General features: G+C 35.9%; 1 protein-coding gene and 1 pseudogene across 2 annotated transcripts; one reads left to right on the top strand and one right to left on the bottom strand.

The window, feature by feature from the left end:
* Positions 1-14740: 14740 nt before the first annotated feature.
* On the top strand, positions 14741-15667 carry LOC308351605 (olfactory receptor 4P4-like; the record flags this gene model as incomplete). Its single annotated transcript, XM_080817402.1, has 1 exon — positions 14741-15667. The coding sequence occupies one exon, from the start codon at positions 14741-14743 to the stop codon at positions 15665-15667; it is 927 nt and encodes a 308-aa protein (XP_080673528.1).
* Positions 15668-21288: 5621 nt separating this feature from the next.
* Positions 21289-22180, bottom strand: LOC308350764 (olfactory receptor 4C11-like; annotated as a pseudogene). Its single transcript has one exon. The product of its transcript is annotated as an olfactory receptor 4C11-like (transcript).
* Positions 22181-24047: the final 1867 nt, after the last annotated feature.

Genomic DNA, 24047 nt, shown 5'->3' with positions numbered 1-24047 from the left:
AACAAACAAAAAAAAAACTCTTGTTTCATGCTGAAGTATAATGGCTATTAAGAATAAAAAAAAAGAAGAAAAAGGAAAAAAAAGAAAAAAAAGAACTTAGCTTGGGGGGAAAAAAAAAGATCATCTATTTCTCTGTGTGGGAATGGAATGTCATGAATTCCACAATGAATACTTGTGACATACATACATCATTTTTTTTCAGATTCAGAATTTATCCATCTCAAGCAGTTTATCATTGATCATAGTTGTTTGTTTTCTTCTTGCAAGGGTCACATTTTGTAGATTCTAGTTGGTAGCATTTTAGTTGAAGTCCTCTTCTATTTAAAGACAAGACATATATAAAAAGGGGCATATGTTGGGTCTCATTTAGGTACATCCCCAGAGACATTCTATTCAAAATATCCTTTGATATGCTTCTGATATGGAGCTCCCATGACTGCTGTTTCCATGTCTCTTGCCAACAGAGATAATGATCTAATTCTGGATTAAAATTTTGTGATAATGAGAGTGGAACTGCCAAGCTGATGAAATGTGGAAACTCACCAGGATTTTTTTTTTTTTCCTTATGTCGGTGTTTTGATAGGAAAGAGTCTGACTTCTAAAGTAGATACTTTTGTATATGTAAGAAGAGAACTCTGAACTCAGAAATGATCATGCATCCTCTTAGTTGTCACAAGCAGCTCCCTGTCCCTTGAAAGAGGGCAACAGCAGTCTTCCCTTGCCTAGGCACATTGTGATTACCTCATTTAAACAAGTTGTCAGGCAATGATATTTGGTTTCTTCCTGAGATTTCTCCCACACCCTTCTTTGCTTCCAAACATCTAACCAGATGCATGTCACAAGGAAGGCCAGGCAGGAATGTCCAATCTTGCTCTATGAGGACACGCCATACATGAGGGAATTGTAGGATTCTATAGCCACTATACAAGTGTGACCTCGTGGAGCACTTAATGATAGGGATGTTTTCACAGTGTGGAAAGATAGAATTTTGGAGTTGAGGTCTATCCTTATCAACCTTCTGCAGACCCACATCATTGGAGTTGTCTCACTGAATAATTATGTTGTTTGCCTTACTCACAGAACTCTTTGTTAGGTCTATGGAAGGAGCTATAAGAAAGAGCTGACAAAAGTATGAAATACATTATAGTTCATTTTTTTAAATCTTATGTATTGGCATATATTCAAAGTCTGTATTATTCTTGGGTTTGCTAGTTTAGGCGTGAATATGATTTAAAATCAATTCTTATTCAAAGGGCCCTAATGTAAATGCTTGAAATAATTAGATCCCAAAGTTTCTAGGCAGAAAAGTATCCCATCAGAAAGTCATCAGTGTGTCCATATTCACAAAAAATATTCAGAGAAAATAAGCCCAGCTGAAAGAATTGAAATGACATGACAACTGAGGATTGAGCATAGGGTGTGTGTGTGTGTATACACACATATATATATATACACACACACATATATATGTGTGTGTATATATATACACACACATATATATACACACATATATATGTGTGTGTATATATATACATACATATATATGTATATATATGTATTTATACATATACATATACATATACATATACATATACATATGTATCATGTATTTCATACTTTTGTCAGCTCTTTCTTATAGTTCCTTCCATAGACCTAACAAAGAGTTCTGTGAGTAAGGCAAACAACATAATTATTCAATGAGGCAACTCCAATGATGTGGGTCTGCAGAAGGTTGATAAGGTTGATAAGGTTGATAAGGATAGACCTCAACTCCAAAATTCTATCTTTCCACACTGTGAAAATATCCCTATCATTAAGTGCTCCACGAGGTCACACTTGTATAGTGGCTATAGAACCCTACAATTCCCTCATGTATGGCGTGTCCTCATAGAGCAAGATTGAACATTCCTGCTTGGCCTTCCTTGTGACATGCATCTGGTTAGATGTTTGGAAGCAAAGAAGGGTGTGGGAGAACTCTCAGGAAGAAACCAAATATCATATATATATATATATATAACATATATATATGATATATATGTGTATATACATACATATATATGTATATATATGTATGTATATATATGTATATATATGTATATATATGTATATATGTATATATATGTATATATGTATGTATATACACACACATATATACATATATATACATATATATGTATGTATATATACACACATATATATATGTATTATCTTTATTTTTACACTTCTTGGCATTCTTAGAAACATCTTTATTACAAGTGCTCTTGAACACTTCCACATATGCATTGCAGAATGGTAGAACTTCTATTTACTGATACTATACTGTTCTCAAGACAGCTTGCAAATTTTTATTTTTCTTAATGGCAATCATACTACAATATTATAATGTATCATATCAACATGTTGTACACCATAAATTTACACAAGCTATTTCAGTTTTTAAAAAAGCAGATATTCTTTTTAAAAAGGCTATCTTGAAGATAAATTTGATTCAAAGATTGGAGGAACTAAGGCAAACTTTGTGGGCCATGAAAATAATATTATGTGAGATTCCCTATGTAAAAATGTACTGACTTTAAATAATTTTGCCTACTGCTACATGTAATAATTGAAAAAAAGAAACATTTATGGTTAAAAAATGCATATGTCTTAACATAGAATCTTTTGAGATGAAAAACTTACTTAGGACTTGAAAGTTGATGTTAGGAGTTGAATTGTTTCCCCTAAGGAAAGAATATTTTGGAGTCTTAATCTTCACAATGTGACCCTATTAGGAATAGTGTATGTGCCTGACAATTAGACTTTTTTTTTTTAATTTTAAAGATTTTATTTATGAGAGAGAGAGAAAGAGAGAGAGATAGAGCACAAGTAGAGGAGCTGTGGGCAGAGGGAGAAGCAGACTTCCCTTGAGCATGGAGCCTGATAAGGGGACTGGATTCCAGGACCCTGGGATCATGACCTGAGCCAAAAGCAGACACTTAACTGACTGAGACACCCAGGAGTCCTGGATTTTTTTAAATTATAATTTAAAGTACTAACATTAAGCTTTGATGGCTGGGGCATCCATTTCAAAGACCTCTCATCTGCAATGAACACAATGCCAGGGACACAATTAGGTGAGGAGTCAGGCTGCCCCACCAGTGAAGTGCCCCCTTTGGAAAGCCCTGGGTGACCTCTAACTGATCATTTGTGTGACCCTGTGTTTTTCTTCCTGGACTTTATGTTCTAAATTCACTAGTAGTGAACCCTCAAATACTGGGTACCCTACTCTTGATCCCAATAAGACAGAATATCAGATTGGCAACCTTTTTCTGTCTTTCCCTGTCTCTGTGTACTTATGATCAAATTGTGGGGCCCCAGGCCTGTAATGTACCCTCTGTGACTTGGGAGTAATAAATCTTGTTTTTTCAGTGCACCCTCATTGTTTCAAGTGAGAAAAGGAGGAGAAACTGAAAAGGAACACAGGTCACTATTTGGGGTCTCAGAATTGCAAATTGGGGAGCATGGATTTGGTATAAGTGTCCCGCTTATGTGGGGAAAGCAAAGGGTTTTTTAAGAGAGAGGAGAAAGGAGTTATCAGATGATTTAGACAAAGAAGAGGAGAGAGAAAAATAAATCAAAAAAACTTCACTTGGTACTGACAGATGGAACTGCTTTTGATTACTAAGTCCTTCATTGTTTGTCTGTCTTTCTTTCTTTCTTTCTTTCTTTCTTTCTTTCTTTCTTTTTAAAGAGAGAGAGAGTGCAGGGAGGTGGGGATGGTCAGAGAAAGAGGGAGGGAGAACATCCCAAGTGGGCTCCACACCCAACACAGGGCCAGATCTCACAACCCTGAGATCATGACCTGAGGTGAATCAAGAGTCTGAGGTCTTACCCCCTGAGCTACCCAAGCACCCCATTTATTTTTTATTTTGTTTTGTTTTGTTTTTTTTAATTAATTTCTTTTCAGAGTAACAGAATTCATTGTTTATGCACCACACCCAGTGCTCCATGCCATATGTACCCTCCATAATACCTACCACCTGGCTCCCCCAACCTCCCACCCCCCACCCCTTCAAAACCCTCAGATTGTTTTTCAGAGTCCATAGTCTCTCATGGTTCACCTCCCCTTCCAATTTCCCTCAACTCCCTTCTCCTCTCCATCTACCCTTGTCCTCTATATTATTTGTTATGCTCCACAAATAAGTGAAACCATATGATAATTGACTCTCTCTGCTTGACTTATTTCACTCAGCATAATATCTTCCAGTCCCGTCCATGTTGCTACAAAAGTTGGGTATTCATCCTTTCTGATGGAGGCATAATACTCCATAGTGTATATGGACCACATCTTCCTTATCCATTCATCTGTTGAAGGGCATCTTGGTTCTTTCCACAGTTTGGCTACTGTGGCCATTGCTGCACCCTGTTTTTAATTACTATCTAATTGATTATTCTATTGACGCTGTCACACAAATGTATTCCTGGTATGGCCTAGTTAACTTTTCTAAACTCATAAAGTTTAATAGTTTTATGGTCCTTATGATGGTTGTTCTTTTGGATTTTTTGAGGAATTGCTTGTAGAAAAAATTAGCGTTCTGGCCCAGTTCAAGAGTTTATTGTTTAGAAAGGAAAATGGAGCTTCAAGATGAGGTCTCCTGTCTTCAGAAACTTCCTAGCTGACAGGGGAAAGGGGGGGAAGGTCGGCTCTCAGCTCCCAGAGGGCTTTGCATATGGCCTTTCATCTTCAAAGTCAGGGGTGGTGCGTTTTAGTTTAATTGTACTTTGAATCTCTCCTACTTAATTTTCTGTTGCCAGTCAGGAAAAATTCTCTACTTTTAAAGAGATTGTGGGATTAGATAGGATTGAAACATATAACTCAAAGTGAACATGCCAGTAATTTTAATCATATTGTTGAAATCCCTTTAGACAAGTAATTCTACATTAATATGTGCTATATTATCATATTTCTAGTCCCCAGGGCTAGGGCAGGAAATCCTGATGGATATTTTGGAATTATTTCCACCACAGTGTAAAAGGAGTTTTAAAAATCATAGCTTTTACTCAGGAACTGAAGAAGGAATAAGTCAATATTTATAAAATGAGGATTGTTCTATCCCTATGAGATATGCCACTTCTGCATCCTCTTCCAAATGTTATCTATGTGGAAAATATAATAATCCCTTAGGTGTGGAATTGAGTCTTGGAGGAAATATAAGTAACATTATATATTAACTTGATCCTTGAATCCAACTAAATGTATGATCTTCATCAAGTAGCTTATACATTCAGTTCAGCTATAACAAATTGTCTGCATGCATGAACATGTCAGTGTCATGGATGAGGCCTTGGAGTGTGGAACTTATATTTCAGTGTCACAAAGTTTTGTGCAGTGAGCTGTTGTCTTATTTTGTCCTTGAGTATCAATGACTTCAGTCTAAAGGTTGTGATTGGAATGCTTTGTCCTGGAGATATTTCCATGTTTCTTTATAAATTGTGTCAGAAAATTTCTAATAATAATAGTTAAATAATAGCAATACTATGACTACTACTAATAATATTATTGGATATGTATTACTGAAGTATGATAAAATAATTATAGTTAAAGGAGAAGAATCTAAATTCCAGTGAGATAAGTGTCTTACGTGAAGCCACATTGCCTGTGAAAAGTACACATGGGATTTAAACTCAGACTCTCTGGCTTCAACGTCTGAGGTGGTAACATGAATCATCCTGGATATCTGGCAAATGCATCTCACATAAAACTGCCTCTTCTACTAAATGCTTAAGCTGCATATCTAATTAGATTTTGACACTGTTGCTATGGTGCATCCTTTTGCCATCTTCCTGTGTCCATTCACATGCACGTATGCATTGCACACACATAAAAATAATCAGTCCTGGGGCACCTGGGTGGCTCAGTGGGTTAAAGCCTTTGCCTTTGGCTGGGGTCATGATTCATGATCTCAGTGTCCTGGGATCAAGCCCAGCATCCAGCTCTCTGCTCAGCAGGGACCCTGCTTCCTCCTCTCTCTCTACCTGCCTCTTTGCCTACTTGTGATCTCTGTCTGTCAAATAAATAAATAAAATATATATATATATTTATATTTATATATATATATTTATATTTATATATATACATATATTTATATATATATATATATATAAAAATCAGTCCTCCTTGCAGTGTTTCTAACATCAAAAGCACAGAAATTAAATGGTTTAGACAGTGAAACAGAATCGTAAGTGTATCTCAGTAAAAAATGAAAAAAAATCCTTTAAATTTTATGTTACTTTGCCATCCTAAAATCATCAAAACTATAAAAATTAGAAATTTATTTTGTTGGTGCAATTGAGGTTCTACTACGAGTGGACTGTATAAGTTGGAAAATAAAAGTACATATCCTAAGTACTGCAATTCAAAATTTAAGTGTGATTTTGAACTATTCTGTACATTATTTTATTATTTTAATAAAAAATCAGATATACTTATTAAGGCCTTACTCTGTATAAAGTGTAGAAGTACTGGTCACAGTCATTGTAGGGTCAGTAAAGCATCTTAGCAAGGTCAAATTCTACTATACTAGTTACTAGCTGCCTAGTCTTGTCAATTATATCTTTGTGTCTCTGGGGAATATTAAAAATATCATCTCATGGGGTCATTATGTGCATTACATTTTAAAAATCTCTTTAACTTCCTTAGCACAATTACTAGTGCATTGGAATGACTTTTCAATTACTGCTATTGCTCTTGCCATGATCAAAATTTAAATTATTAAATACAATCTGTGAATCAATAGAACCTATTTCATTGAGTTAATAGTTTATTGAGAAAATGAGAGAACACCAATATTTAAAGAAGACACACAAAACCCCCCAAAACAAAACAAACAAACAAAAAAACCTTCAGACTATCTATGAAAGGGAAATCAAATGATCTGGTGAAATTAGGTATTGTGAGGGTAATGGCATAACTTGGGGCATGGGATTAGTTTTCAGAAGTGTTTAATGTGACTAAGTTTTGTGGGAATGGGGAAACTTAAGTTTGACCTTAATTATTTTAAGAAAAAGCTAAACACCTTCAATATCAATAAATAATTAGTCTTGATAATGGGAGCAGCGGAAGACCTGTAATAAATATAATGGATGCATTAGGGCTTATTCTTTGTGTAGAGAAGAATGAGGACACTTTAAAATTTTTATCACTGGGGCACCTGGTTGGATCAGTGGGTTAAGCCTCTGCCTTCAGCTCAGGTCATGATCCCAAGGTCCTGAGATCAAGACCTGCATCTGGCTCTCTGCTCAGCAGGGAGCTTGCGCCCTCCTCTCTCTCTCTTCCTGCCTCTCTGCCTACTTGTGATCTCTGTCTGTGAAATAAATAAATTTTAAAAAATCTTAAAAAAATAAAAATTTTATCACTGACCATGGAAACTGTATTCAATGCTTAACATCATATATTTGATATTTGAAACAATCTTAAAAAAATCTTCAAAAGCACATTGGAAAAGCAAAAGCAAATTAAAATCACCAGAGTTTATTTTTACCAGACTTGTCCAAGAATTCCATTCCCATAGGGATTGCCATTGACACGTCCAGTTCTCACAAGCATCCAGTGTTTTTAAATACTCTTCCTGACTATTCCCCTGCATCTTCTCCAAGAGTTCTCAACCCTGTACATTTAGGGAAGTAGACCTTGAAGCTCATTATTGCATCAAAGGGGAAAAATAGGCAAGGCAGAAAGGGCCAGATGCAGTCTCAAGTTTTCCTTCCAGTTTTATGATATACTCCTCATTCTTATTTGAGTATTCATAGCTAGTTTTTAAGACATATTTCTTTTCTTTTTTTAATTTTTTGTAGTTTCAAGTTTTTATTTATATTCCAGCTACTTCACATATAGTGTAATATTAATTTCAGGAGTAGAATTCAGTGATTCATAATATTTTAAATATAATTTGAAAACTATCTACAAAGTATTAGACTTCTTTTCATTACTTTTTTTGTTCTAAGAGATCTATTTATCTTTTGATTTTGGAGATTTTTTTTTTTTTCATTTGTTGTCATGAGTTCAAGAAGACAAGGATATCCCTTTCACTATTAATTGGAATTGGCTGATACTAAAAATCTGAGTTCTTATTTTTTTTTTCCTTGTCCATCTTCTGTTTATTCTTACCTTTTCTATTTTTGAATACCTGGGCCTAAGTCATCTCTTTGAGCAATTACAGAATCATCCATCCTTTTTCACTTGTTTTCTAAGGTAATTGTTTGCTTGTTTTGCATGAATAATATTCTAGAAATATATCTTCTTGGTAATGGTTTCTTTTATAAATTTTAGGCTTCTAATTCATGTAACAATTTGGCATTTTAATAGTTTACAAAACATCTTTAAAAGGTCTGTTGTAATAAAAAAAAAGGAAAAATGAGAATGCTATTTTGAAATCCTGGTTTCAAATATGGGACTATTTAGCTGCCACATCAGGGGGTTAGGAGAAATTGTGGAGTATTGTGTACTCTTCTTTGGACAGAAAAGCAACGATAAAAAATAATAAAAGTCTGGAAAAAATAACATAAGGAGAACATAAAGAGAATAATATAAACAATAAAATAAAAAGAACAAAGATAGTAAGAAGATGATGGAAAAGTCAATTGATAATTTTGATAAATTGGTAAATGGGTCATAAAATAACTTGATTAAAAAATTTAGTTCTTTGCAGCTGGAAGGATCCATGAAAACTACAGTTCCTTACTTTCTTTGTTTTTCTTTTTAAAAAATTTTTGTTTATTTATTTGACAGATTACAGGTAAGCAGAGAGGCAGGTGAGGGGATGGGGAAGCAGGCTCCCCACTGAGCAGAGAGCTTGATGCAGGGCTTGATCCCAGGACCCTGGAATCATTACCTGAGACAAAGGCAGAGGCTTTAACCCACTGAGCCACCCAGGTCCCCAATTCCTTATTTTCTTAAGAGGAAATAGACACCAAGCAGATATGCAGAACTTTTTACTAAATCCCATAATAAGGGAGTGGCAGATCAGGACAAAAACCTCCATTTATTTCCTCACTGTGCCACAGGTCTGTAATAGTGAGCAATAATTCTGGATATTTGAAATGAATAGGGATTATATGTAAGAAAATTTCAGGGACCACAGGTAGAGAAGTTCAAATTATATAATTGATGACTATTTCTCTAAACAAAGATAGATCTGATATATATTAAAAATGTTTAAAAACCTGCAGAAAATGAGAAAATGAACTAAGTAAAATAGAGGGATAAAATATTTATTTTCTTGAAGTGTTGGCTTCACTTATTCTAAATAAGAGAGAGATTATCTTTTGTAGGGTGTTGAAGGTCTTCATGAGTACATTTTTACTTTGATTTCAGTTCTTACATCTATAAAATGGGTAATCCTGTGTCCTGTCACAAGTCTTGGTCATTGGTTTGGGATTTTCAGTGGTGGTTACTTGTCAAAATACTTTTATAACTTCTACAGAAATCTATATTCAGTGGCATGTCAAACTATTGAAGAAAATGTGTTCTCAGAGCTCCCTTTGTCCTATGAACTGTGAAGCATTTATAGAATATTAGTCATTTTTAAATTAATGAGAGTTCATAGTTATTCTTATGGTGTATTATATGCACATATCTGTAGCTCACTGTTTTATATGAATATTTTAATTTGATCCCCACAAGATTCCTATGTGATAAGTACTATTACCACTGTTTTACGGATGAAAAAACAAGACTCAGAAGGTTTATAACTTGCCTAAGATTACTCAGGTTTAGTGGACCATATATTGGAATGCATTCAGCCAAATTCAAGCACTCTCTCCCACCATGATAACCTGTCTCTCTTGCAAATACATTTGCCAATTTCACTTTAGGAATTGAAGATGAGCCAGTCAGTGTTGTGTCCTAAGAAATATTTTCTGTGAGACTAAGGACACCAAAATGATCCTGAAAATCAGGGGTTATTTGTTTTCTTCCCTTTTAATGCCTTTTTGGAAGTTGTGGTAAGGGAGAGTGAACACCAGTGTCCTGACTGCCCCTTTGATGATGCTGCCTGGTGTAGATTTCCTTAATGAACTTGTTGCAGCAGAGAGGAAGATTGTAGGTAATCAGAAGTTTAAAAATGACAGCATTTCTCCTCATTCCATACATACTGGAGGTTGTTAACCTTTTGCATAACATATCCTGGTATTCAGCAATCTGTGTTGCAGATTTGTTGTTTCCTTCTGTTAAAACAAAAATAAGGGCTGGAGTTGGTTCAGCAAAATAAGGAACCATGAAAAGAGCAAATTATGAACTTGAGTCCTCGGTAATAACAGATAGAGATTTTATAAATCACCTTGAAATTTCTTTAAAACCTATCAGGATTATAAAAGTATAGTTAGGGGCACCTGGGTGCCTCAGTGGGTTAAAGCCTCTGCCTTTGGCTCAGGTCATGATCCTGGGGTCCTGGGATCAAGCCCTGCATCGGGCTCTCTGCTCAGCAGGGACCCTGCTTCCTCCTCTCTCTCTGCCTGCCTCTCTGCCTACTTGTGATCTCTGCCTGTCAAATAAATAAATAAAATCTTAAAAAAATAAGAAATAAAAGTATAACTAGATGAGCTAGTGCTGAAATAAAAACCAAATTCAGATAAAGGTTTAAAAGAGATATAGATATATGTGTGTTTCCTTATATCAAATATGTCCTTGTCAAGGTGTGTGGGAGTTGGGTTCATGTACCTGTCTAGTTATAGTTACATTTTTATGACAATTGATGACATATGATGCTTGAAGAAGAGCATCTATGTCTAAACTTGCTGAAGTCATTGAAGAAACAATATAGTGATTAACAAAAAAGTTCTTTAAGATTACCGACTTCCAATAAAGGTTCACTTTTTATTGTGCCTCCTTTCATTTTTTTATGTGTTGTGTTCTTCTTAAAATGTACTATAAAATGATGTTTTAAAATTAACTTTAATTACAGAATAATGAAATACAAACCCTTTAACAAAGAGATTAAAACATTGAATAACCCTAAAATCTGCTTTGGCCATCACCTCTTCTATTTCTGAGAAGTAAATCTTTCCTTCCACACTTTTTTATATTAATTTATAAAAACAGATCTTCTCATAGAAACTACATGGTATTCTGTGGCTGTGATTTTTTTAACATGCATGTTATTTTAACATGCATGTGATTATTTTTTGTGCATTTTATTATATTTTCCACACTGAAGTGCGTCTTAGTGTTTTTTATCAGGGTATATGTTTTGTAAGCCTCGAACATTAAATTTGTCTAGTTTTCAGTAATGAGAACATACCATCCCTTATTTCCATTCTATGCTCAGGTTTTAGATCAACTTCTCTTTTCCAAATTTGAAAGAGTCTGTGAAGAATATCCTTTTGTATGCTTTCTGGGGTAGTTTTGCTGTCTCATTCATCAACATTTTAAGGGACTAACTTTTTAAATTTATTTTTATTTTTTGTTTATTTTTTAAAGATCTCATTTATATATTTGAGAAAGATAGGGTGAGCAAGCGAGAGAGAGAGCACAAGCCAGGGAGAGAGGCAGAGGGAGAAACAGACTGCCCGCTTAGCAGGGAGTTGGACATGGGCTCAATCCCAGGACCCTGGGATCATGACCTGATTTGAAGGCAGACACTTAACTGACTGAGCCACCCAGGCTTCCAATGGACAGCCTTTTATATTTTATTTTTATGAAGTTGATGAGTGGGACTATATTATCTCATTCTTGTTGAATCTGCATTTCAATGATTCTAATGAGGTTGAATAGTTTTATATATGCTTTTGGAAAGTTCTGATTTCTTTTCTGTGTATTGCCTTGTCAAATACTTGGCCTTTTTAGAAAATTGAGCTATTTGTCTTACATGATTGATTTTAAAAGATTTATAAATATTTACTCTCATTTGCCACTTTTAAAAATGTTTGTTGTATATGAAGTTGTGTCATACAGAAGGTTTAAAAATAGATTTTACATATTTTTTGAATTTTCCTTTTCTGTTTGTTTTGAAAATATTCCTACATAAGATAGAAATGCATTATAATTATTTCTCAAATCTTTTTATACTTTTGTTCCATACATTTGTATCTTTCACCCATCTGGATTATAATGTTTTGTGCCTTGTGAGGTATATTATATTCAGATAGAGATTCAAATTCTTAACATCAGCTACTAAAATTCACATCAATTTGAATTATGTAGCGTTCATATCAATATAAAATTTCAACTTAAATATGAAATAAATTCCCATATATATGTGTTAATTATTGACTATCTTTAAACCCAGCACTGTCTTTACTTACAACTTTGTTTTTGATATTTATTTTTGGGAGAGAGAGAGAGAGTAAGAGCAAGAGGGATGAAGGGAGAGGGAGAGAGAATGTCAGACTCTCTTGAATGTAAGGCCAAACATGGAGCTTGATCTCACAACCCTGAGAGCATGACATGAGCCAAAATCAAGAGTTGGACACTCAACTTACTGAGCCACCCAAGCACCCCTACCCACAATGTTTTAATTATCATAGCTTGATAATGTACTGCAAATCTGGAAGGTATATCTATTCTCTTTGTTCTTCCTTTGAAAACGTTAGCTTAACTACTCTGCATTTTAATTCTTTCTGAATTTTGGAATCAGCTTTTCATGAAAAATTTCTCAGAATTTTTATTTTAATTATTGCATGTATTTTTTTTTAAGATTTTATTTATTTATTTGATAGTTGGAGATCGCAAGTAGGCAGAGAGGCAGGCGGAGAGAGAGGAGGAAGCAGGTTCCCTGCTGAGCAGAGATCCCAATGTGGGGCTCGATCCCAGAACCCTGGGATCATGACCGGAGCCGAAGGCAGAGGCTTTAACCCACTGAGCCACCCAGGCACCCCTTAATTATTGCATGTATTGATTAATTTGGGAAGAATTGACATCTTTCTTATAGTGACCTTTCCTAACTATAAACATGGTATAATCTTTTAACTTGTTATAATATTTTTATATATTTTAATACAGTTCTGTATTCAATGAGAGAATTCTATTTTTAAGGACAGAATAGATAACTCACAGATAAAATAATCTTGAACTGTTTATTTAAAAAAAATCACACCATAACCCAGAATTATTATTACTGGTTTTGCTTATGTGACAGTGATATTTTCAGAGATTTTTGTGAGAAATTAGGCTATAGTTTGTTAATCTGAAGTTCATGAATGGAATTCAACCCAAAAAGCCCACAAACTCCCCAAAACCCTGTTAAAAATCCGTTCGTATGTCCAATGTGCATTTCTCTAAAATAATCTCATAGGAACTCACATTATAAAATCAAGAGTAAAAAGCATTGTTCAGTTGCTGTTATAACCTTTCAGAACAGGCTGGCATATTTTATCAGTGTTCAGTATTATCAGTATTAGAGTTAATGTTTTGTCCACTTGGGCAATGAGTTTAACATTTTATTATTATTATTTTTTAAGATTTTATTTGTTTCTTTGACAGACGGAGATCACAAACAGGCAGAAAGGCAGGCAGAGAGAGCGGGAAACAGGCTCCCCGCTGAGCAGAGAGCCTGATGCAGGGCTAGATCCCAGAACACTGGGATCATGACCTGAGCCTAAGGCAGAGGCTTTAACCCACTGAGTCACTCAGGTGCCCTCTGAGTTTAATGGTTTTGTGATACTTTTTTTTTTTTCCAAAATGAAGTAAGAGCTATAGATTAATACTTTGTACCAAAGCAGTATATACTTTTTAATTAAAATATTTCAGGATTGGGACCAAGGTACCTGTTAAGGTGAGAAAGTGGCTCAATTCAAAGAAATGCAAGGTGGTAAAACCGATCTAGTGAAAAACAATCTTTGGAGGCAATTTGCCCCTCCAAGGATGCTGTCCTACTGAGAAGTGCCAGAAAGTGGGACATGAAGGGATGAAAACTCCTGGGTTAGGCTGGAAAGTGAACAGGGAAATGAGGTCAATCATAGGAAACCACAAATATGCTAGAACCCTGTACAGTACAGCAACCCTTTTCCCCAAAGATCTGATCATTGCCCAATGTTCATGAAAAGGTGGTAAAAGCACTTTCTGAAATTGGCACCTGGAGATCTAACATTTAAAGTTAGTAACTCAGGGCACCAGGGTGGCTCAGTTAGTTAAGCAGCTGCCTCTGGCTTGGGGCATGATTCCAGGGTCCTGGTATAGAGCCCTACATTGGTCTCCCTGCTCAGTGGAGAGACTGCTTCTCCCTCTCCCACTCCCTCTGCCTGTGCTCTCTGTCTGCCAAATAAAAATAAAATCTTAAAAAAAAAATTGTGAGCTCACTGATGTCTAAAGACGTTACTGAACTTCCAGGATTCAGCACAAATTTAGTCACTGGGGAACAATTGAGAACAATAAGACTGCCCTTGAAGAACAGAAAACCTCTATGTTGTTTTGAACCAGAGATTCAAAAATCACTCTTAAGGTATACTACTGAAATTGCACCTCAAAATTGACTTAAGAAAAAGCCCCGACATTTCATCTTCTAAATTATTCATCCTCTTGTTCATAGTAATATTGTTAGTATATGTGTACTCTAACAAACTATATACATAGAGGGTATAGATTGTGTGTATTTTGCACACTGCTTTCTGTACCCTTAGCACTCACTATGGTGTTTGTATCATAATAAATTATCAATATATATTTGTTGAATATATGAACGACTTTTAAAATAAATCAATAGTTTTAGAAGTTGACTGTCTTCAGTACATTAACTTTCTCTTCTACATGATCAAGCCCACAGAAGCAATGGGACATGAAAACATCACAGAATTTATCCTCTTGGGACTTTTTAGTGATGAGGATGCAAAGGTCGCCTGCTTTGTGGTGTTCTCACTTTGCTACATTGTGATTCTGTCAGGAAACCTGTTCATTCTTCTCACCATCAGAGGCAGCCGCCTTCGTGAACAGCCCATGTATTTTTTCCTGAGCTACCTGTCATTCATGGACGTCTGCTTCACTTCCACAGTGGCTCCCAGACTGATCACAGACCTACTGGCTGAGCAGAAGACCATCTCTTATGACAGCTGCATGGCCCAGATGTTTTATGCCCACTTCTTTGGTGCCACTGAGATGTTCATCCTGGTGGCCATGGCCTATGACCGTTATGCAGCCATCTGCAGACCCCTTCACTATATGGTCATCATGAACAGACAGGTGTGCTATGTCCTTTTGATGGCCTCTATTCTGGGAGCATTTCTCCATTCAATCTTACAGGTATTGATTATTATTGATCTTCCCTTCTGTGGCCCCAATGAGATAGATCACTATTTATGTGATATTTTCCCTTTGCTGAAGCTGGCCTGCACGGACACTAGTCTGTTGGTTATTGTGGTCATTACCACCACGGGAATGATATCCGTTGTGACCTTTGTTGCCTTGGTAATTTCTTACATCATCATCCTGTCCACCCTGAGGACACGCTCATCCCAGAGCTGCCGCAAAGCCCTCTCCACCTGCAGCTCACACATCACTGTTGTGTTCATGTTCTTCCTGCCCCTCATCTTCACATATGTCCCCACAGCTGATTCTGTCAGTAACGACAAAGTTTTTGCCCTATTTTACACCATGTTTGCTCCCATGTTCAACCCTTTCATCTACACGCTGAGAAACACAGACATGAAGAATGCCATGAGGAAAATGTGGTGCCGAGACACACGGTTTGAAGGGAAATGAAGTCTCTGGAGTTCAAACCCTTGGCTGGGTCTCATTCTATCTACAGGATCCTAATGTCAGCAGATGCAGCAAGTAGAGAGGTGGTTTGCTGTCATCAAACGTTGTAAGATGTGAAGGGAAAAGGCCCCTCAATTACCTCTTTCTGTTTCTTTAGTTTTCTGACCCGGTATAAGGGGAACAAATCCCATGAGTTCCAGGTCCCTTCCAACTTTGATATTGTGGAACTTATGTTTGGTATTCTGGAACATTCTGTCCTTCATGATCCTAGACATAGTGGAAGTTATAGCACTTTTATCAGGGCACACTGTAAACATTGCAGGGTTTGACAGTTATGCTGTGCTTTAGGAAACAGATCATTAAGAGACCTCTTATGGAGAGAGAGAAAGTGGTCCTAAGTACTCCATTTTTCAGTGGTGTCCACTGCAATAAAATAAGGAAGCAATGCCTAAAAATTTACATGTTTTTATATATTATAACACTTTTTACATAAACAATGCTGCTAAAATAATGTAATGCAATGGAATTACATGTTCAAACTGTCCTTATAGATGTTATTAACTCTTAATACCCTATTGATGGTGTATTCCAGAAATTACAAGTTTCAAATTAGATAATGAACATCACTTTTCAATCCTTTAAATGTCATTCCATGGTGTATTTATAACCTCATTTAAAAATCACTCATGAGTATATAAACTGATGTTTTTCGTAAATGCGCAAAGTGGAAAATCTCCCATTCTGTAAAGGATCCTGAGTTTAAGAAGTCACATAGCTTAATGTGTCTGGATTGCTCAGTAGGTTAAATGGTTAACCAACCATTAAAGCATCTAACGTTGGCTCAGATCCTGATCTCAGAGTCCTGGGATTGAGCCTGTCACCTACTCCCTGTTCAGTGGGAGTCTGCTTGTCCCTCTTCCTCCCCCCTTCCCCTCCCCCTTCCATCTTCCCCCTCCCTGGTTCCTCCTCTTTCCTTCCCTTTCTTTCTCTCAAATAAATAAATAAATAAAATCTTTAAGGGGGGGAAAAAAAAGTAGGCACCTAGCTGAATAGATGGACGTTTAAATACTTGGGGTGCATTTTGTTAACCCTCACTGCTCTCTATGCAAGCAGCATACTTAGACATTTTTCCCCACCATTTACACTGTGCAAAACTATCTCCATTCTACTCAGGAGGCCCTTATACTAGTGGCACATACTTGAAAGGCACAGACTTGTTATTTTCTGGTGCTCCATCCTCTTTACCACAGTCCCCACAAAGAAATTGTGTTGTATTCACTTGAAGAGATTGTCCTTGGTGCAACAGAAATCTGGTTTTTGTTTTTGTGTTGGAGTATAGTCAATACACAGTGTTGCATTATTTTCAGGAGTACAGCATAGTAATTCCACAAATCTCTGTGTTTTGCTGTGCTCACCACAAGTGTAGGTACCATCTGTGCTATGTTCACTACACGATGCCTTTTATTGCTAGGATTTATTCATTCCATAACTGGAAACCTGTCTCTTCTACTTTTCTTCACCCATTCTGCCCACCTTCCCTCTGGGGACCATCAGTTTCTTCTCTGTATTTATGAGTCTGCAGGAACCTGGGTTTTAAGATGAGTGCATTTACAGAAATTAGCCACTGTTGATGATGATTCAGCAATAGATTTTCTCTTCTTAAAGGACCCTTACATGTGTACTGCCTGCAAGTTAGGGAACTTAGCACATAAAAGGAGGCCAAAAAAATAATGAAGTGTGTTGAAAAGGAGATAAGAAAGAGAATAGCAGATTAAATCAGAATTTTGTTTTGATGTTGATCTGGTGGTAATTACGTCCTGGTGGGATTCTCCAATTCAGAGATGTGAGGGTGAACAGAAATGTCTATAGCTGCATGGGCTAGTGCCTAATTCTGGTGGTTTTGTTTTTGTTTGTTTGTTTTTAATTGGCCTATTATTGATCCATATGTAGGCTGCATTCTCTGGTAATGGATTAAATTTGCTTATTGTAACAAATTTGCTGTTTCGTTTTCCCCAGGAAGACAGGCTTTCAGAGTCCATGTGAACCTGGCTCTTATGCATCTTTTGTTCACCGTCTTCTTATAACTTAGAAACAAAGGAAGGGTGGAAAGGAACATACCCAAAAGTAATAAATATTTCCTTTTTTTCCAGTGTGTTATTCATGGATGAGATAGTGAAGAGGGAGGTTGGCTACATGCTTAGGTATTTAGAATTTGACCTTTATGTATAAACCCAAGGTTAGGTGCTGTCCCTCATGCCCATTATCTCTTGCTTGGCCTTTTATACTGCTCCTTTCAAGGTACCTTACACTAAACATATTGGAGGTTTTACTGACTCAAGAGTATGCCTCAGTCCCCACTTCTACAGTCAGCTCAATAATGCTGTGTAACAAGCCACTTCAGTATTTGCAGCTTATACAACGAGCATTACATTTTTGCTCATGTGTCTGCAAAAGGTAGGGTTCAGCTGATCTAGGGAAGGTTCAGATATGAGGTTCCTCAGGCATAAAACAGAAATATAATCCTAGTCTTTGCTGAAATTGAAAGTTCATCTTCTGGACATGTGATGTTTGTCATCACCATTGGCTGTTATGAAAGTTCAGCATTGTCTATCTCTCTTTATACTCTGGTGCACTTGGCTGGTGGATTGTTTGAATATTGAAATGTAAAATAAAGAGTACTTTGAAGATTTGAATAAAGTAATGAGGTTACATTATACCTCAAAACAAAAATTGTCATTATGAAAGATATGAATATATTGAAACTGTCAAAATGAGGCGTTCCTGCTGAGTTATCATAAACATGGTGAAATTCTAGAGACTGTGACATGTGACAAATGCTTTTCTCCTCGATATGTTTAAAAGAAAAAGGCAGTGACATCAAGAGGAACATGAAAACTATTCTTACATATTAAACTAAGCAGTGCAAGAAAACATGTTTAAAAATGTTTTTGCTCCTCCCTGGAACCGGAATATAACTGCTGTTTGGAAGACAGTGGGAGACACATTTTTATTGTTTTCCACTGTTATGTAAACTAATTTAACCATCTGGAAAATGAGAAGGTTGCCATTTATTTTTGTCAATGAGGGCTCTAATCAAAATCTTATCTGTCATCTTGTAACAGCAAGGTTGTAAAATTATAAAAACTATAAAACTCCAGTGGATGGCAGCCAGTGCTGTGATCGTATGTTTATGAAATAAAATGGCATAAACCACACTCACCCCTATTGTAACTGAGGAGAGTCTAGGTTTTAATGAAATAAATGATCTCTTTCCAGGGAACCAAGAGTAGACTCTCTGAGCTCCTCTGATTGGGATTGGCCCTGAGGACCTTGGTGAACAGGAATAAATGTATGAAGTCATTCGTAGACACCTGAATACTATTCCATATGTCCTGCTTCTTGGTTTTTGAGAGTAATAAATTCCTCAGCTTTTACCTTTTTAAGGATGTCAGAACTTCAGTAGAACTAATGTCTCTTGGAAGTCAAGATTTAAGTGCAAAGACATAGAAGAAAGTGTATTGTGTAGAAAAGTTACAAATGGCTAATATTTATTAATTCTTGTTTACTCTTCAAGACTATAGTTTGGGCTCTACTGGTTGTTTTAATGCAGTGGTTGTTTCTCAAAAACAAAAGCTTCAAGGCCTCTCAAGCCAAACTTTAGGGATTATACAAGATCACTTTTACCATCTTCTGTTCATGTGGTTAAAGGTTACATGGGAGATGTCTCATAAAATAACATAAGATGTCTTATCTGGGCAGCTTAGTGGCTGCACAGTACATCAACCAGTAAGCTTTGTAATATCCCCTTCAAAGTAGTGATAACACTGAAAACATGATATTTTAATGAATATATTTTAATATAACCTTTGGCAGGAAAGTTACTATTGGTATTGAAAGGTTTTCCAGGTAAGTAATTGGGAACAGCATTAAAAATAAAATGGAATCTTGTCACAGTTACTAAGAATGTGGTAAAATTGAATACACTGAAATCATTTATTTTTTTAAAGTTTCTGTATAAATTCTAATTAATTAACATACAGCATAATAGGAGTTCCAGGTGTACAATTTAGTGATTGCATACTTTAATAACACACACAATGCTCATCCCAACAAGTCTACTCATATCCCCATCACCTAATTAACCTGTCGTCCTATCCACCTCCCCTCTGGTGTCCATTAGCTTCTTTATGGTTAAGAGTCTGTTTCTCGGTTTGTCCCTCTCTCATTGTGTAACTATATTCATTTGTTTTGTGTCTTAAATTCCACATGAGCGGAATCATATGGTAGTTTCCTTTCTCTGACTGACTTGTTTTGCTTAGCATAATACTCTCTAGTTCCACCCTTGTCATTGAAAAGGACAATAACTCATTCCTTTTGAGGACTGAATAAGAATATATATATATATATATATATATATATATATATATATATATATACAGATTTTATCCCTTCATCATTCAGTGGACACTTGGAGTATTTCCATAATTTGGCCACTGTAGGTAATGCTGATATAAACACTTGGATACATGCAACCCTTTGAAGAATATTTTTGTACTCTCTGAAATCAATGAATTTTAAAAGTTCATTATATAACTGATGCCATGCCCATATTCAAGGCATGGCTGCTAATCTGGTCTACTCAGCATCAGCACCAAAATTCCATTGGCAATTCTAACTAGTGAATAGGCACTAATCCTTTTCTAGGAAAGCACAGACAGCAAACAAAGTGGCTTCCTGCTTCAAATGCAGTTTCTCTCTAAAACTAGAGAAAAGTATCCTGCATACTTCTCAATGCCTTAGATGCCTTCTCTTATTCCATTGATATGACCCAACTGTGAATGAAATAATATACATTTTTCCTTCAAATCAGGTTTTACCTTTCTGTACTTCAATCTCAGAAAATATGTCAAATCTATGTTGTATTTAAATTCTTATTCGGTCTTGACAACATACATTATTTTACTTCCTTCCCTCTTAGCGTTGTACAGAACTCTTGTAGCACCTACATCCCAATGCAACAAATGAGCTGAATATCATGAGGTCTTTGTAATGCTATGTTTAAAAAACCCCATACATAATGTCTCAGTTATCTTAATAGTCAAAGGAAACATATGAAAAATTATTTAAGAAAGAAACTACACATATTTGTATATACAGCCTTTCAGCTTTTGGTTCAATAGTATGGAACTTTTTAAGGATAAACTAATCATTTAATGAAAGGAATTTATTGACACAGAAAGTTAGTTCCTTCACTCTGATTGTGTTCAGCAGAAAGCAGGATATCTTATTTAGAATATGCAAGAGAGAGAATTGTAAGTCATAGACAACAAGCTCTACTTTATTTATTTGAATAGGTGTGATTACAAAATTTCTTTTTCCTTTTCAAACCAGAGTTCAGAGTGAGATGTGAGGAGTATTTCATAATCAACAATATCAGATTTGAGCTCTTAAAAAAGTAAGAACCAGACCAGAATTTTGAGGGAAACTATGAATTTGAGGGCAGAAGTACACAGAAAAGTAAGGACATCAGCTGCAACATATTAGGGTGTGTTGGGCAAGTGAGGATATTCACCATAATATTTGTGATATCTGTAGGGATTAAGTAATCAGCCAAACACCTCAATTCATCTTTTGCTTTCTGTGGATATTTTGGTATACCATAGTTTTCTCATGGCCTTTTTCACTTCTGCATTCCTTAGTGTGTAGTAGAGTGGTTTAGAAAGGGGCCCCAATAGTATAAAATACGGACACCATCTTGCCCATGGGGAAAGTGGCTGGGGGGCATGTATATATGAATATACATGGACCAAAGAATAAGATTTCTACGATGATGTGAGAAGTGCAAGTAGAGAGAGCTTTTTCCCTCCCCCTTGCACTGTGGTTCCACAGTGAATGCAAGATGACAATATATGAGATCATCAGAATCACAAACCTGCTTCTGCAAATGACCAGCAGCAGGTTGATCACATATGTGTCCATGCAAGCAAGTTTCAGCAGGGGCTGCAAATCACAGCAGTAATGATCAAACAAATTGGATCAAAGCCGGGATAATCTGGTGATAGAATGGATAAACCCTCTACCCATGCAAGAACAACCTGGATGGTGCAGTCCTGCCGTCTTATGATGTCTGAGTAATGTAATGGCTTACAGATTGCCACATGATGGTCCACAGCCATAAGGATGAGGACAAAGATCTCCATGCAGCTTAGGAAATGTAGGGAAAAGACTTGAGTCATGCACTCATTGTGAGTTATGGTTCTTTTTGCAGAGAGTGAATCCACAATTAGTCTGGGGGCTGTGGACATTGAGAAGTAGAAGTCAGCAAGGACAAATAAAATAGGAAAAAGTACATGGGGCTCCCGAGTGTCTGGCTGAACTTGATGGTCACAATAATCACAAATTCCCTACTATGGTTCCCACGTATAAAATGAAGATTACAAATACCATCTTCTTTTTCATAGGATCTTGTGTCGATCCGAACAGTATGAACTCAGTTACACTGTTATTTTGTTGCATAATTTCAGGCAAAGTGGAGAAAGTGCAGGTAGGTAATAATTAATCTACAAAGAAAGAAATATTAGGAAATGAATACTCCATTTGGAGGTCAAATCCATATGCTTGATCATGGAAGGGCCACTTACCAGTGTGTAATCACTGACCTCCCATGCTGTTTTCTTCTGAATAAAGTGGAAATCATAAAATCTATTCACCATCTATTCACCTGATTGCTTATGGAAACAATGAAATATATCAATAATGAAAGAGTACCTGTTTCTTCAGGCATAATAAATATTAATTTAGGGGATTTGGTATGAGAGGGTATCTTTATGAGCTGAATGTCTTTCTTTAGTTTATAGCAAAATCCTTTTAGGACAGGATGTTGCCAAATGAAGAAAACTCATCCATGATTTACAAAATGCCCTTTCACACTACTTGAACCTGGTAGTTCAGTTATAAAGTATCTTCTAGTAAATATTATGAACATTCAAGGAATGATGTAGAAACATTTGATGGTGTTTCCCTTAATGAGACCTAGCAGAGAGGGAGAGAGAGGGAGACAGGACAAGGGAGAAACAAACCACCTTTATGCAGTGAACAGTCAATTGGTTCAGTCCATTGTAAAATTCATTTTAATCTGTTAGCTTGACTAAGTTTATTTCCTTTTACTTTACCTCTGTATAATTTCTAGTTGCTTGTAGTTTAAATTCAGCTTCTATAATAAAGCTTTGTACTTTTGAAATTATACCATGTTGTCCAAAGTTAAATTATTTGCCTTGTTCAGCATTTTAATGGGTCTTTCAGCATATTTTCATAAGATATAAGGAAAGACTGAGACTAAAATAAATGATAAATAGAGAACATTTGGCATAAATCAAAATATTCTTTCAAAATTTCATGTTATTTTAAACACCAGGGATTTATTTATTTTATTTTTAAAATTTTTATTTATTTTTTTAAATTTCTTTTCAGTGTTCCAGAATTCATTGTTTATGCATCACACCCAGTGCTCCATGCAATACGTGCCCTCCATAATACCCACCACCAGGCTTACCCAAGCTCCCACCCCCAACCCCTCCAAAACCCTCGATTGTTTTTCAGAGTCCACAGTCTCTCATGGTCTATCTCCCCCTCCAATTTCCCCAACGCACTTCTCCTCTCCATCTCCCCATGTCCTCTGTGTTATTCCTTATGCTCCAGAAATTTAGAAAGTGAGATAAGGAAGCTCCAAATCATAGCTGAAACTTTTCTTTTTCTAATCCATCAATCAATTAATTAATTAATTAAAATTTTATTTTATTTTATCAGTGTTCCAAGATTCACTGCAACTTTTCAATAGAGATCCTGGAATCTAGATTCTTGAGTATCCTGACTTTAGTAAGGGAAGATAGAAACAGGAAGGGAACTAATATTTATTTATAGATGCCAAACAGTGGAATAATGTTCTCTGTCCTCATCACATATATTTTTAAGTAATAACACAATTAAATGTATAAATGCTAAGGCATTTAAATACTTTTACAACATGTATTTCAGACAAAAGCACAATTTTCTCAAATATGAATAAATATCAGAGATCAATCTTTAAAAACACAGTGCTTAAGGTACCTGTGTGGATCAATTAATTAAACATCTGACTCTTGATTTCCACTCGGATCATGAACTCAGGGTTATGGGATTGAGCCCTATGCTGGCTCCGTGTCTGCTTTGGAGCCTGCTTAAGATTCTCTCTCTCCCTCTCCTCTCTCTCTTTCCCTGCTCACTCTCAATCTCTCTAAATAGATAAAATCTTTAAAATAATGCAAATTAAATGAGCAAAATAACTGATTAAAAACTCTTTGTATTAAAAATAATGTGAAAATATAATAAATTTCATTTATATAAA

This window comes from Martes martes, assembly GCF_963455335.1.
Source record: "Martes martes genome assembly, chromosome: 10".
NCBI lineage: Eukaryota > Metazoa > Chordata > Mammalia > Carnivora > Mustelidae > Martes > Martes martes.
Note: the sequence above shows the minus strand (reverse complement) of the source record. Positions and strands in the feature narration are given on the sequence as shown.